At 37.3% G+C, this 17,188-nt stretch overlaps 2 protein-coding genes across 2 annotated transcripts; one reads left to right on the top strand and one right to left on the bottom strand.

Moving 5' to 3' along the window:
• Positions 1 to 1,037: 1,037 nt before the first annotated feature.
• Positions 1,038 to 1,708, top strand: Smp_039400 (putative initiation factor 5a). The gene is made up of 2 exons (XM_018796300.1): positions 1,038 to 1,519; positions 1,556 to 1,708. The coding sequence occupies exons 1-2, from the start codon at positions 1,103 to 1,105 to the stop codon at positions 1,619 to 1,621; spliced, it is 483 nt and encodes a 160-aa protein (XP_018650526.1). The 5' UTR covers positions 1,038 to 1,102; the 3' UTR covers positions 1,622 to 1,708.
• Positions 1,709 to 1,731: 23 nt separating this feature from the next.
• Positions 1,732 to 9,692, bottom strand: Smp_143580 (hypothetical protein; the record flags this gene model as incomplete). The annotated part of the gene is made up of 4 exons (XM_018796299.1): positions 1,732 to 1,841; positions 1,874 to 2,005; positions 9,072 to 9,180; positions 9,654 to 9,692. 4 exons carry the CDS (start codon positions 9,690 to 9,692, stop codon positions 1,732 to 1,734), a joined length of 390 nt encoding a protein of 129 aa, XP_018650525.1.
• Positions 9,693 to 17,188: the final 7,496 nt, after the last annotated feature.

The raw sequence follows: 17,188 nt of genomic DNA, 5'->3' as shown, positions 1-17,188 counted from the left end.
CTACACTAGAACATCCTTTCTTGATTTATATAAACGATGTTCCCCGACTGGTATCGTCAGAACTATTACATTTTGCTGATGACATGAAACTCTGGAAAGAGATAAGCAACCGAGAGAATAAACTGTCACTTCAGGAGGATCTGACTCGACTTAAGCGGATGACAATGAACGTACTTTTAACACTTCAAAGTCTAAAGTAGTCCATCTGAGACATGTCGCAGACTATAGATACAACTTAAGCAACTCCTCTCTAGAGGTATACCAAGCTAAAAATGATCTAAGAGTGTTGGTAACCTACGTTTTGAAGTCTTACCCTAACTGCGATAAAAGTGCCTTCCGAGCAAACCGTGCACTGGTAACGTTGAAGCTCATTTTCGGCCAGTTCGATAGCAGAACACCCCACTTGATCATCAGCAGTTTTATTCGTCCCAATTTAGAGTACGGAAACATGGTATTTCCTCAATCACTCCAAAAGGATAAAGACACTCTGGAACGTATCCAACGGTGAGCCGTGAAATCAGTTCGGGGGCTCAAATTCAAGCCGTATGAAGAGGGCCTCCAATCACTGAACCTTCACCCACTAGAGTACAGAAGTCCTGGAGGTGACCTTCTAACGGCTTATGGAATCCCAAATACTCCTGAATATCCCCTTAAACACATACCTAAACCTAGTTCCAACACAAACCTAAGGGGTAACATCCAGAAACTTGAGACAACACAGCAGAACGGACTGTAGACACACCTACTCATTCAGAATTGTCAAATACTGGAATCCATTACCGGCTGAGCTGGTCCAAGCAACTTCCCAGGAGTCCTTTAAGAGAAAACTTGATATATTCTTAAGGACTAAGGATAGTATTTTGCTATGAATTACCAACTTTTTTCTTTTTCCTCTTTTATCGATAATATACCTGGGTTCTTGCCTGCAGCTAATGGTGATCCACTGTTATTGGACATGGAAGCCCGTTAAGCGAAAGCTACTTCTATTCCATCAAAAAACATTTGAACCATTTGAGGTTTGTTTATATTCATTAAATGTACTGGCAAGCGCGCATCACCTCGTATAAGTCGTGGTGTTAGCTGTGCGTACCCCATATATAGTATGTCTATAGTAGATGATGAAGAATTTGCAACCGGAGATTCTGGGGCTTCAAAAACACTACCGAAACAGTGTAGTGCTCTGAGAAAAGGCGGACATGTCGTTATGAAAGATCGTCCTTGTAAAATCGTGGAAATGTCTACGTCAAAGACCGGGAAACATGGCTCTGCTAAAGTGCACTTAGTTGGGATCGATATATTCACTGGTAAGAAATATGAAGAGAATCGCACATCATCACACACTATGGATGTGCCTGTCATCACAAGTAAAGATTACCAACTGGTGGATATCAAAGACGGGTTTTTGTCACTAATGGGCGAAGATTTAAATATGTTCGAAGATATTCCCGTTCCGGACAATGAAGTTGGAAGGGAATTACAGGAAAAATGGAATTCAAGGGGGGAATCGGATAATATGATCGTAAGTTGTTTTGTCGACAATAAAGTTCTTTCATAGGTCACTATATTATCTGCTATGGACGAAAGGCAAGCACTAAAAGTTCGTACTTCTTCAGAAAAGTAAACAGAATCCAATTTGAATAAAATTTCACACGACACTAAGTAAAAATTTTTATTATGTTTGAGAAAAATATATTTCTAGTGTTATATGAATCAGACGTTAGTATCTCGTAGTCAGTAAGGCTTCACAGTCCGTTTGATAGTTTCGGCGTCATACGTAGCACCGACATATTCATCCCACGCCTTCCTACATTTGGCGACAACCCATGTATGTTCCTCATGATCTAATACATCAATAGTATATCATTAAACCTACCTGCATTTCGAAGAAAACATCCATTATAATCTGTAACTACTCCCGTCAACGGATTGTAGAAACCATCTCCAGTATCGTAGCATCCGTCTGGTATTTGTGTCCTTGGTTCTTTGTCCACTATTTGTGACCTTCCTGCAAAGCAGAGAAATATGTTGATGCTTGCTACATGAATAACTGCTAAACACTCGCGGCTCTTCTACTTACCTCCGGCTTCTGAGATTATCACCATCTACTATATAGTATCCTCTCCTACCCAGTTCGTTAGTGACCTGAATAATATATAAGTTTAATAGGTTGAGGTGCCTATGATTACATCAGTAAACTTGATACCTACTTATTACAACAGTCGACAAATTAGTGATTTTTTTGGATGGCGTTAATCTTGGCAGGACATAAGGTCAATTATCCTTGTTACTAGTCTGTTCGAAAAGTTAAGTCTGAAAAGTGTTTTAATGTTAAAATTTTTGGAACCAAGTGATTTTGCGAAACAACTGTCTGGGCACCCGGGCATTATCTCAGCCTTCACGCATATCAATGATGTCTGCTACTGGCCTCTTTGTTATTGTGTGACGCATATGTAATTAGTGCTATGATAAACATTGATAGTGTAATAAGACGACGATTATCAGAACTATGCGATATATTAGTGCTAATATATCACATAGTTCTAATAATCTTCGTCTTACTACACTATCGAAATTTATCAAAGGGACTAATTGCTAAGATAAACATCTTGTAACTCATCAATAATTAACGAAGAGTAAATTTCATCGGCGATAGCGGCAGTAAACTGAAATATGCCGTCTGGCTAATCCAAGCCCAATTTTGTAGTTCTAGTCTGTCTATCATAGCTGGCTGTTGATTGTACATAGCGGGTATTCCATAACTGGTTTTATGTTCTTTACAGGGCTCGCCAATTAATAAGTACTCGGACGACTAGTGAAACTCCTGGGTATAGTAATGTATTACGTCGTTAGGATTCATTACAATGTAAAACGGCGTATTCTGGTTCTGGAGCTAAGTGAACAAACGCTACTTCAGTCGGCTGGGGTTTTAGGGTTGCTTAAAATGTTTAAAAGTTTCCCGTGTACTACTAGATTGTCATCCCAATCACTTTTTCTCGAAAAACTTGGGGAAATCCCCCGAGCTTACCTCTGGCACAGTAAGTGTAGGGATTTAGTGGTCAAAATTCAAGTCGTCCAACAACACTATTTTAAAATAGTGAATGGAACAATAATTGGAATTATGATGTGCTGACTTGAGGCTTCGTTTACCTGGAATGCTCTAACGGGTGAGTCAGTTTTGCGGTTATTTATAAGCCTCTTGAGAAAACCCTAACTCCTCATTTGTCAGCAATCTACTCTGTTTTTGAGAAGTTGCTCAGCAGCATTATTTCCTGTCTCGCAAACTAATCAGCGTCAATGTATTGAGCTCTCAAACTCACCTCTGGTTTCTTCCGAGTGGACCTCATGCCTAGGAATTTTTGGCGTCGCTATTATTTTATGTCGCACCTCAGGCCTTACGTGAGACCTCATGATCTGGTGTTCGCTGTTTTCATGAGACCCCTACACATTGCTTTGAAGTGTTTATTCCTCTATTCACTAGGCTGTACCATTAAAGCCCACTTTTCGAGTATCTAAAAAGTTTCGGGATGTATTGTGCTCAAAAGCAGGACGTGCATTTCTTGACCAAATTAGAACAATCTGTCATGTTTTATTCAGGTAGTTAACTGTAAGAGAACTATGTATCAAAATAAATGGTGTTGCGTGACTGTAATCTATGCATTCAATTGCGCTTATTACTTCAAGCCTAATAGATAAGTTCTACAGAAGTTTTAGAGATTCAAGTCCTCAATTTAATTTCTCGACTGAGCAGTCAGATGTCAATAACAGGTTGTTGCAGTTAAATTTTACCCAAGTGAGTGGTTATCTTAGCGAACTACAAAACATTGGGTTGCATGTCGTATAATTGATCTACGTCGGTTGATTTAGGGCGTTGGCATCATAATTCATAGCTTGAAAGTGAGTACACGATTCTGCACTAATGCTGCATCGCATCATCTACCCCTAAACATCACAGCGACTACTGGGTTTAAGGCGAAATGAAGTTAAGGGTGCACTATGGTGGTCTGATACGTTTCAGTGTCAATCGATTTTTAGAACCTACGAAAGACAGTCGCTTTTAAAGGATGCTTGTGGCGTTCACACACGGGCAGGATCGAAAACAACCAATGTGATTGATGGACGTTTCTACGCAATGACTGGGGGAAACAGTGTGCAGTCAGAGCAAGGGAATCGAAACTGTTGTGATCGCTAATAACAAACTGTCGCTCATATTCGTCGAGAGAGCTAGGTTTGGAAAGTGAGACTGCCAAAATAAAGAACAGAGCTAGCTTATCCAGACCATGACTAAAATAAGCGGAAAGCCTGTAGAATCAGTGCGAAGTGCCCCAGTTACTCTACGGTGCCTTGCTTCAAAATCAAGAGATTCTAAGTATTTTTAACAAAGAGGGTTCAATATTATCAGTGCGAGGCAATCGGACATTATTCCGTTTGACGTATATTGGTCCGGTTTCATGGGAAAAACAAGTACTAATGAGTAGAGAATATAGCGTGACCAATGGAGATATAAGAGCCTTAGTTTTTCTAGCCATCCAGCTGTATCTTCACGTCACTGAGTGTTCTGTATCTGGGTACTTAGGTCACAGCTTACGTCAAATAGTCATCGTTCATTATATTAAAAGGTGTTAATCATGTCTGTCCGATCCTGTCCACAATTTGATGTGGTCATACTATACATTCCTACATGTAACATGCTTTTTCGTCTTACTTCGGGGTTGGTTTTTCACGTGGGCTTTTTATGGATTAAAGTTACCATCACTTCTAACGAAACCGCGCTACTTTCCATGACCACTCCATCACTTCACAAATACAGAATGTTGCTTCACCTTTTACGAGGCGGCATTACTTAATCTAATTATTATTATGAATGCAAGTATTTAGGGACGTCGACCGTCTCACTCATCTTACATATCACTTACATTAGAACTAAATGAGTAGCAATAAGTTTACACCTTAAGTATTGGGTGAAAGGTGTTAATCGCCCTCTAAGTTCTTGATATTACATCGACCGATGGGTTAACATCGTGTGTTGTGCTTCCCCGACTTCACTAACTGGTGACGCAATTGTCTGTCTTTTCTTAACTTCTTTTCAACTGTCTGTATCAGCTTGTATTGTACACTGTATTTGACTAGATTCCTATTCATCATTGGATACAGTGGCACACCATAACCTGTTTAAATTTTAGTTTTCACAGATTTTACATTTAAAGTGACTTTGTGTAAATGCTTAGAAGTAGAATATGAGAAGCTAGGGGGAAAACATTTAGTTATCAACCTCTTTGAAATACAAAGCATATACATCAGTATTTCTAAATCGAAATTAATGGAGTAGATTAGGTTTCCTTGAACACAATGCCAGTCACTGATTAAACTGATAACATATTTTTTGTGATACCCCAATTAGTAAAAAATTGTATTTCTGACGTTTCGTGAAGTAATGCTAGCTACTTCTTCAGAGTAGATAACCGGAACAAAATTAACACAAGTTTAAAAAAGACGTTGTTTCCCTTGAGATATATCACGAAAAATATATTTATCATTAGATTTCTACCCAATGATGAATTTATTCTAAACTATCAAGTCCAACCTTGGTGTTGATATCTACAAGTTAGTTAAACTGCTTATACATATCACGCAAGTAATTTGGGAAATGCCACGCCTAGATAAATCAAAATCCTGGTTTTAGGAATATATAAGATGTTGAGTCAGCACACAGAAACGCCACACTTTAGTCCTTTTATCGCAATAAGGGTCCAATCAAGAATTTCTGCTGTGTTTTATTACTCAGTCGTAATTAAACCTACCAAAAAAGCTCTTATGAGACCTACAAACTCAGTCTTTCACTTATCTATAAAAACGATGCTTACTAAACAGATAACACACAAAACTTCAACCGATCCAGAGTAAGTCTGGATCGCGATATACATCAAAGTTATTAATTTGGGACCATAATATGTTTAGTCCTTATTTAGCTTATCAAGATGACTTTTTAAAATGTTGGTGAATCTTATTATTTGTCACTTGGAGCTGATAACTGTTTTACGCTTGAGGGAGTTATGATTGTACCCTAGAAAATCTCAAATAGTCAATTTTATATGGATAAATATGTTAGCGTTGGTTTAAGTACAGATAATTTAGTATCATAAGTGACATGTTCAACCGTGAGGACGAAAGGTTATAATAGCATCTGTTGTTGTAAGTTTCTTGTACAGAATTCTAAGCTCCTACAAATCAGGAGAATCTTTCCATTTGGATAGTAAATCTTCAGTAGTTTTAATTAGAAATTACTGGGATTTAGCGTTTACACCAACGGGGGTCTACATATCTGTGATCAGAGAATTTAAATAGAAATTAAAAAAGGATCTGTCAGTGTTATTATTATTGGCTAACGAACGTCACCCTTAAGAGTAGAACTAAAAGCAACAGTTATTTGATACAGATTATCATGCAGAAGTCACCTTCTACAGTCACATAGTATACTGTTTTATAGGAATAATGACATTGAGTTAAACGGTCTGAAACTTGGAACGATAAGACATTTCTTGTCTGACAAATGTAAAAGTCCATCGGGTGGTTTCAGAAATGATTCTTAGGGGAGATCCGTTCTCAGAGAGCTCTTGTTAAACAGGTAACGGGAAAACTCATCGCTTTTTGTATGTGCATGGGTCATTCCCTAGTTTCTTTACGAAGTATAGCTTTTTCACATTAGAATACAAATAAAAAGACACTGCTAAACTACATGTGAACAAAATATATTTATTAGGGCTGGCTTTTCTGACTTTATAGAGCTGTTTTGTCACACATTTCATTCCAACATTTACCTAGTTTCCTTCATTATGATTTAAAAAAATTACTTGGATGAATTCTCTCGATCATCGCATTTCATTTACTTAAATGCTTGGCACAACTGTCTGGTTAATACGTATTGAACATAGTTAAATAGAAAAATATGTAGGGTTGATTACTGAGATAGATATCATTTGATCCTACTGATTCGTTTATTAAGACATTGTATGTTCACCAGTGCTTGTTCTGGTGATTTTCGCTACTTAAATTTGATTGATCACGCCCCACTAAACCAATCCGAATGATCCTGCTTTAAACATCACGGCTAATTGTCTTAACATATTGACCCAAATTAGGTTGAAGCTGACCTTCCTATCAGAATACGATCATCTGGTGCCTTTGTACCTTCTTGATTTCTTTAACAAACCAGATAGAGTTGGTCATAGCACTCTAAGCTGGGAACAACCTTACGGATACTAGCGAAGGTATGATGAAGTGTCTTCTAGATTACTTCAGTGGGAAGTTGTAAGTCATTAGAGCTCGCTCTAATTTGTCTGATTACTTTGGAATGACAAGCGGAGTGCGACGAGCTCAATCCTTAGACTACTCCTCTTCTTATTGTCTAATAAAGGCGTATAATGTACCCTATATCCTAAAACTCTGTAATGTGCAGATGATCTCAAGATTTGGAGGGGTATTTCAACGTTTAAAGAAGACTTACATAATATATACGACTGAACCAACAGGGACTTTCCTCTTCATACCAGTAAATAAAAAGCGCTAGTGGTGAACGGTGGTGATATATCCACCTCTCGATTTCTGGTTGATACCACTATCACACTACCACAGAAAATGACCTGGTAATGATTCTATATGGTACTGTAGGTGTCAACTGAAGAACATATGGAACTAAAAACAACTCTTTGTCAACCGGTATCAAAGTCACAATCTTCAACACAAACGTCAAGGCAGTCTTACTGTATGGAGCTGAAACGTAAAGAACTACCACAACCATCGTCAAGAAGATACAAGCATTTATATACAGTTTTCTTTGCAAAATACTCGACATTCACTGGCCGGATATCATCAGCAACAGCCTTCTGTGGGAGAGGACAAATCAGCTTCCAGCTGAAGGGGAAATTAGCAAAACCGTTGGAAGTGGACCGGACATACACTGAGGAAATCACCAAACTGAATCATGGGGCAAGCCCTGACTTGGAATCCGGAAGAAAAGCGGAGAAGAGGAAGTCCAAAGAACATATTACGCCAGGAAATAGAAGCAGATATGAAAAGGATAAATAGCAACTGTAAAGAACTGGAAAGGATTGCCCAAGACAGGGTTGGATAGAGAATGCTGATATGCGGTCTATGCCTCTCCGCGAGGGGTAACTGTCGTAAGTAATAATTAAGTATTGTAGGTGTGTTTGTCCGTTTCCATTCTAAAATCGATACAGTATACTCTGAGATTAGGTTTCCATAACTTTAAGTATCATGACTCTGGAATTACTGGGAACCGCTTTAAGTGTTTATTTAAGAACTCATTTGTAAGTAACTAGATGATGTCTCGTTACCTGAAAGAAAGGATATCACAGCCTTGAAACATGTCCAAAGAAGAACAATGAAAATGATAGAACAGAAAATTTACCTTACTGAACTCACTTGAAGACATGTAATTTGCAACCAATACAGTATTTAAGGATTAGGAGGGACATGGCCAAAATATATAATATCGTCCATGGCCTTTTTTACCTCAACAGATCACTGATAAGTTTAAAAAGTAAGGGACATCTACAAAGGATGGATCACGGAAGAGATTGCACAAAAATCCGTCCAAACATTTTCGTGATTAGAATCACAGTGGTGGAACTCCATGCAGTAAGTGGTAGTGATGGCATCTTCTAACAAGTCTTTTCGAAGGCCTGACGTTTACTTTTGTTCCATAAGCACTGAAGCATACTTCTCTAGGTGTTACTCCCCGATCAAAGCCATTATTAATTGCTTCGCCGTTCCGATTTAGACGAAACATAACAAGAACCATAGCTTTTCAAGTCCAATACTTCTATCTACAGCCCACATGCAAATCTCAAAACCGCTTCTTCTGTGAAACAAAGCTGGAAGTCTGAGTTATCGAAAGGTGCCGATTCTGTAATAGTAATAACACTTTATTTCTTTTCTTAGGGAAAGGGATGCTAATTAGCATCTCTTCCAGAGTCTAGACAACATGACAAGTATAAGGCACAATTATTCCCACCCACATTCAAAGAAATTAATATCAACTCCAAGGGTTTTACCTGCAGGCTTTATACCAGAACATATTTCTGTATAAAATCTCCTGTCGAATTCATCGGCGTAGTGAGCTCCTTCTGTGTATCTGAGACCGTCTGAAAATATTATCTCTCCCTAAAACGTCATGAGCTTAAAATTTTCAAACGTTTTTAGGTTGTCCTTTTTCCCAAACTGCGTGATATTTACTGCCATTTTGAAAGTGCAGAGTTCCTTCTCCGTGAAACATGCCGTCAAACATTTCCCCTTCGTAATATGTCCCAGTAGGCAGTGAATACTTCCCAAATCCCTCCAACCTTCAGATTAAATCTTACTGAAGATCAAATAACCTGCTGTTATGAGTATCACCCTCATATTTATCACCACAGTATTCCATTTTTATACTCGAAAATGTGACTATAAACTTGTTGTGGAGATTGGTCATTCGGTTGGTTATAACAAACATAATCCAAGTCAAAAAATCATGACAGAACATTCACAAAATTTGCTACGAATCAATTTAAGACAAATAGGCGTGCGTATTTCACGAAACTCGAATGTTTCCAATGTTTTACAAAGATCCGTTTAAAATTGCTGTATAGCAGACCTACCAGGACACCAACAGTTAGGCTATCGCTTTCATAGCTCATCCGTTAGTTACTGTGTATTACAATGTGCCGTGCATCAAACTAGACCATGGGATGATTTATGTTCGGTAAACCAAACCGATAAGCATTATAAAAGCTAGGACAATAAGGTATATCGTCTTATTCCTAAAATAATCTTACTTGGACCTGTTATCCCTCATGGAGGAGCACAGACCTCCCACCAGCATTCTCCATCGAACTCTGCTCTAGACAATCCTTCCCAGTTGCCACTCATTTTTTTCACGTCTGCATCCGATTCACGACTCTGTGTATCCTTTGGTTTTCCTCTTTTCCGTGTCTGTTCAGGTCTCTAAGTTAGAGCCTGCTTCGTGATGCACTTAGATGATTTCCGCAATGTATGTCCTGTCTACTTCCTACATCTTTTCTAAATTTCTTCTTCATCTGGAAGTTGAATTGTTCTTCGCCATAGCAGGTTGTTTTTGGTGGTGGTATCTGGTCAACGAACCCTGAGCATTTCATCAGTAACACTATGTTGAGAAATTCTCTGGGTATCGACAGTAGTCTGATGTCTCCGTAGTTCTCACACTTGCTTAGATCTCCATTCCTTGGTGTCTTGATGAGGTATCCTTCTTTCCAGTTTTGCTGTGGCTCTTCTGCGGTCACTGCAATCCGAAGTCCGGGTAAGGAATGAAGATAAGGTGTGGGGTCAGCAACATCGTCCTGTAAAATCTAACCTTGCTAGCAAAACATTAGCCAGAATAAAATGATCTTAGCATCAGTAAAGTGGAGAATGATAACTGATAAGGGTTCGGTATGTATTTTCATTCAGTTGCCAGTAAGACGTTAGTTAGTGCCACTAGTTTAATAAATAGCGGATTACAGAGTTGCCTGTGGTCATTCAGAAAGTGGCCAAATGAAAATTTACCATACGACGCTTATTCTTCGTTGATGGGTACTTAGTAATTACTGAATCAGTTGTACCCAACTTTCGAATACTTACACGTAATTTTTATTCTCTCGAATCCAGCCTAGGATTTTTAACGTATATCATAACTCGTGATGACTATATGAATTCCGAATAACTAGACCTAGAGTTTGAAAAACCTCGTGAACATGGTGTCACCTTCGCTACCTATCAATGACAACCAACGATGACTGATTGAATGTCTATAGATACGCCAGTGACGTCCGAGATATATGGAAATTGTGATGTGATTTGATGTGTATTATTGGATTGCCTCATACTTAAAGATAAAACTGTGAAAGCGTGAAATCAACTGCAATCATCTGAATGTCTAAGACTGATTAGGTATGTGGAGGTTTGGTTTTGAGATGATTCTTTAGGCTTCGTTTATCAGTCACCTTGATAACTGCTATTAAATAAGTCCCAATGGTGTATAAATTCTGATGGCAACACAAAGTGCAGACTACGGTTTATTATTGGGTAGTGTATATGACTTAGTTACATGCACACCAAGTAAATTTGAGAAGAGAAAGTAATACGCGTGAGCAAGTGAATACACAGGCGAATTCAGAGCCGAATAGAATCGAACTGAATCAATTAAGAGGATTCAAGTTTCTCTTTTCATATATATATATATATATATATATATATATATATACGGCTAACATTTAAGGTAAAGTGGGAAGTTTGTGCGTAGGCTGTCACATGCGTACAAATAAGATAGTATTAGTAATAATAAAATAGACAAATTGTTACCACCCAAACACTGTCCATTTGGTAAGTTGAATAAAGGGTTCGACAGACTTCCCCCTGAACACAAAATTAATTTTAGGAGAAGTATTTTACTTACTTACGCCTGTTACTCCCAAAGGAGCATAGGCCACCGACCAGCATTCTCCAACTCACTCTGTCCTGGGCCTTCCATTCTAGTTCTATCCAGATTTTGTTCATTCTTCTCATGTCTATCTACTTTTCTCGGCTTAATGTGTTCTTTGGTCTTCCTCTTTTCCTTCGGCCTTCAGGATTCCATGTGAGGGCTTGTCTTGTGACGCAACTGGGTGATTTCCTCAATGTGTGCTCTATCCACACCCAGCGAGGAGAAGTGCTACGGGTAATCAAAGAAACACCAAGGAATAATAAAACCAGTCCCACAAAAGTTGACAAATGGATGGTATTTGGATTTCTTCAAAGGCTAATGTGAAGTCAAAACAACGCATTCACTGAAGATCTCTTCGGCAGACATGGTGTTATACGCGGTATTAACTATCAAATAATGTCGACTGTCCGGCGATATTTATGAATCATGAGACAGTAAGATTCTAGGTGATTTTTATTTTGAATTAGTGTGTGCCTAAATCGCTGTTTGGGTTAGATTATAGCAGTTCATGACGTCAGTTAGCTCAACGTCTTTGAATGTATAGCGACGCGATGGAGTTAACAAAATAACTTGCCGAAAATACAAGATGATGGGAAACCTCATAGGTTTATATCTTGCTGTTGATAGTGATCTTCACCATATTTAACACAATCTCATAAGATGTATCTCAACTTTGAATGAATACGTAAGCATATCAACATATTGTACAATAGTCTGAATAAATTCCTATCTGGGATAACGCTCCATAGGCTGAATTCAGTGGTTTAATTAAAAAAAATATTTCTAACTTCGACTACTAATAAGAAGTAACACATCTGTCAAAGTTAGTTATAAATTATGCCCAGGTGTGACCAAACCTTCCAGACTATATAATTCTATTCGATCTCACGCCACCAGGCAATTGCATAGCAGGACTTTTTTATCATTAGTTGGGAGTCCGATTTTATACAAATCCTTCCACAAGTTTACTATCGTGTGTTGAATACATATGCATGACTCATTCGTATTTGACACCATACTTCGAATTCATCGACAACTCTTTGGTGTGTAGTTTTTGACGACTGATGAAAAATAAAATTACACAGTATTAATGGCAATACAGAGTTCCTTCACTCACTATTTAAATAAGAATATAGAAAATCTGGATTCCAGAAAGGTACTTATCAAAAGCTGATAGCGCGCTAGAATTTTCAGTAAATCAAAGGGCGATGTGTATTATGACAGCAAATAGCCCCATTCAATGAGTTGTTCAACAGATACTTGTCACATGATGCTCAACTATTTACTTTGATTTCATGCGGTTAGCTAACGAGGCATCATGCATGTGGGCTGCTCCTAAACATATCACACTTACATAGCAAAAAGATCTCGCCTCCTGACTTCCCTTTAAAATATGGCGCATGATACAGTGGTCTAGCCAAAAGTCGACAGATACAATATTTACATTCTGTCAGTTAAAAATCTCCCAGTTTATTTAATTTCTTCCTTTCCTCTTTTAAAATCATGTCAATATTCTTCTAAATTACACAGAACCTGATTTATTATTATTCTGTTATTAATATTTTCTTTTTCTTCTTTTCTCTTTTGCAAATATGGCACATATAGTGCTAACTTTATTGAAACTTGTGTATAATTTCAATTTTGAAGAAACCAGAAATGGTTTCTTCACAACATTTATGTACCTATAAGATGTTTGTGAATAATAATAATATATTCAGCTTAGTATTCTTTGTTTGAATCTTCCCGTTGATGTTTAGGACTGCAACTGGTCAGTCTCTTATCGACATATGTGCATACTGTGCGTATTGCCTCGATATAGCCTAAATTCACGAGTATGGTAAGCAAAGATGGATGGTGGCTAGCAGTGGAATTCAGAACGCGCGTTTCGTTTTATTTGAAACGCGTCAGCTGGATGTACCTGCATCTCAGAATTGATGTTCACTCTGGGACTCGAACCCAGTACCTTTCGCTTCAACCGCCATCGGGTTGTCCACTCGACCACTGAGTCCTGATAATAATAATAATATTATTATTAAATGTGCGTGATTAGTCAGAAAATAGATTCGATTTCTAGGTATAATTATATGCATATATCAGTCGATGTAGCCTTTGACTTCCCATTTTTACTCTCAGTCCTCACACTTAGTGGCCGTTTGTGGGTTGACGCATAGATAGCCTGTGTGTTATCATCAGTTTCAGGACACTGAGGGTTATAACAGTGCAGCTAATAAATTGTTATTTTTCCTTTCGACACTTGATAGACTGTTTATGAAATACTAGCACACAACACATTGCATGCTTGATATCAGTACTATCAAGCTTTGTTGAGGATTGTAAGGATGCCACAAGTGTTCGTAGTTTGAAAACGCCTTAAGCAATAACACCTTGTATAATCGAAGTGTGACAAATCAGTCAAGTGAGGAGTGAAGAGGTTCAAAGTTATATTCAAAAGGCTATCGATATCTCGAGAAGCGTTTGGTCTAAGCTGGCTTACGGTTTTAGGAGACGTGTAGCATGGCGTAACTACTCATGGTCTGGTGCGGATGCGTGACCGAGCACCTTCAGCTATGTGAGTCTAGTGAAACTAATGAGGTCAGCTTCAAATGTCGAATACTTACATAACTATTTATTTTGCGGATTTATTTTCCGGTACATGTTCATCCAAATCAGAGTCAGACCAGTTGGTCACAAAACCGTGTTATTCATCGAGTCCCCAACGAGTAGAAGATTAATTCTGATGTTTCATGACGTGGTGTAAGTCATTTCCATAAGGAATAAGATGTAAACACGGGTTTAAATGGTACATAGGACACGAACTTGAACATTTTTAGTACAATAAAATTGAAACAGGTTTGGTCGTGTTAATGCTATATCAACGTTATTTATATGCGAGATCTAGCTGTCTTTTATGCTAATTATAGTGTTCCATGATGCTGTTCGTAGTAATCTATAGGAAAACAGATTACAATATCTCCGAAGTTTTATCAGAGGTTCGTAACTGATAAACAATCTTTCTGATGAAAATCCAATTACATAGACAGTAAAATTGTTGTGGTACTGGTTCCTAACCATACGATCTATAAAGATAAGCGTATGATCACTGGGATTTACTTTCAACATGTAACACCAAGAGAAAGTCAATGACGGTGAACGCGAGAATAATTAAGCGACGTGAGATGACTAATTCATTCAGGCATTGTCACTGTATGTAACCTCTCGCTTTCTATACTGAATATGTATTACTCTATTCCCAGCCCAAATGTGTTCTTCAGAAGTACCAAACATCATATTACTGATTGTCACCAATGAACGAGTAAGTATAGACAACGACACGATTTCCACGTAAGATATCATAGATTAGGTTTTCACATCATGACAAATCTACCATTTTGGAATTAGGTCTATAATTATAGTAGTACTAATACAGAAGTAGACCATAATCCTATAGAATAACACTGAATCATAACCAAAAATCATAATTGTAGCCTAACATAAACTAACTTAGAAGATTTACACTTGCCATTGAATAGTAACATCGATTTAAGATAATGTTGATTAGACAGTCACATCAAACCGAGTCTACAATATTAGATTAGGTCTACTATTATAGTATAATAGATCGACGTGTAGAATTATGGTCTAGATCGTTATTAGTACCGCTATAATAATAGACCTAATCCTAAAAGTATAGATTTGTTACAATGTGGAAACCCAAACTATAAGGTCTTACGTGGAAGTCACATCATTGTCTATTCTGACTCGTCATATTGTAACAATCAGCAGTAATATGTTTGACATTTCTAAAGAACACGTTTGGAATCGAGATAGAACAATTTACTGAATATGAATAGAGGAGATATGTTACACAAAAATGACCACGTCCCCAAGGCTGAGCTATGCAATCCCACTGAGTTGAATGTTCCCATGTTCACCATTGTCTATTTTTGCATATAAACGTTTTCGGTAATTATATGCTCGACTTCAAAGGTCGTGTGGTTATGATCCAACACCACTACAGACCCTTTAACAGCAATATTCAACCTAAATCCTACAAAATGAGACTGTAATGGTAGTCACACATTGTGTTAAAGATAATCAACAACTAGTGATACACTAACAATCTTGAGACTCAGTCCTTTTATTTCTATTGTACTCATTATACATCAAAGAAATAAAGTGAATAACAACGATCATAACGTATAGAATACGTTATATGGACTTATAATATATGGCAATAAAATTTGAATCCCGGCTGACTTAAATAGCATTTCACGTTTTATATACTACCTTATTAGGTCTTTTTCACGAGAAATAGAAATATTCATGAGAAAAGCAGTAGTTTGTCAGCTTATAAACCATTCTAGACTGTTGGATTATATATGTGTAGAATTTTATTCTGGCGGAAAATAAATCCGCAAAATAAATAGTTATGTAAGTATTCGACATTTGAAGCTGACCTCATTAGTTTCACTAGACTCACATAGCTGAAGGTGCTCGGTCACGCATCCGCACCAGATCATGAGTAGTTACGCCATGCTACACGTCTCCTAAAACCGTAAGCCAGCTTAGACCAAACGCTTCTCGAGATATCGATAGCCTTTTGAATATAACTTTGAACCTCTTCACTCCTCACTTGACTGATTTGTCACACTTCGATTATACAAGAATATTTGCGGCATTTTTAAACGTATGTATATGTTAAATATGCCAAGTAATTAGTTTTAAAATTATTTACAATAAAGTTCTTAATTTGTGGTTTTGAGAATGATCCCATATATTTTCACCATTTAGGTTAGTGTACATTCTCTCTCTGTTTACGCTACATGATGAATCAACGTTCATTGATTTATTGCTGATTCAAGAGTTCTGAATAACCAATTACATTTATGCCAGTCATTTTCATCTATTCATATACATTTAGCCATACCTGACCTGCAACTACCAGGGTATAGACTTGACAGCCAATCTACGTGAATCGGTGGTCTAAATACTCCTAGGTGTATTACCAGCTCAAATCTGAGTATACTAACTTATATTTTAATCAGTAAATTATATTATTATATTTTGTGTGACATAATTGTTAGTACGATTTATAAGTTTTCACAAGGCACGTAGAAATATTTATATTTAATTCAATTACATAGATAAAACGTGGTGTTTAATCGGTAATTTTAGCCAATTTATATTCTATCCATAGGTAATAGATAAAAGGCAATAAGTACCAAGGTCTAGACAATGTAACATCGAATAGTATCCAGTTGGTTAACCATTAGTTTAGAAATACAAAGGAATTGGTATCTTACCCTCCTCAGTTTTAGACCATGAATATAAACAGAATATCCTATGACTTTCAGAACAAGACAAACAGCTGCTTAAAACCCTTTTTTGAAAAAAACTTGACAAGCCGGAAATATTTACAGATAAATTTCACTCTGAATAAAGACGACATCGGAAATCAGTGAATCATGAGTATATATTAGTTATATATATTAGTCATTATCACAGTGACACAACGAATTAACAAGATAAATACTAAGAGTCGAAATAATGATAGTATTAGTAACAATGAGAAAGATTAAACAATGAAGAATAAGAATAGAAAAAAAACAAGGGATAAATTCAGGGAACACTTAGGGGAAGATATAAAGTAAATGCATCTATACCATTGTGACCTGTCAGGCGACATTTTGAACTTTT

Source organism: Schistosoma mansoni, chromosome 2 (assembly GCF_000237925.1).
Source record: "Schistosoma mansoni strain Puerto Rico chromosome 2, complete genome".
Classification (NCBI taxonomy): domain Eukaryota; kingdom Metazoa; phylum Platyhelminthes; class Trematoda; order Strigeidida; family Schistosomatidae; genus Schistosoma; species Schistosoma mansoni.
Note: the sequence above shows the minus strand (reverse complement) of the source record. Positions and strands in the feature narration are given on the sequence as shown.

Excerpts from the sequence above, each read along its gene's own strand:
- Smp_039400 (XM_018796300.1), top strand. The coding sequence starts at position 1,103 with ATGTCTATAGTAGATGATGAAGAATTTGCAACCGGAGATTCTGGGGCT. Across the intron at positions 1,520-1,555 it reads GGGAATCGGATAATATGATC|GTCACTATATTATCTGCTAT; the intron begins GTAAGTTGTTTT and ends GTTCTTTCATAG.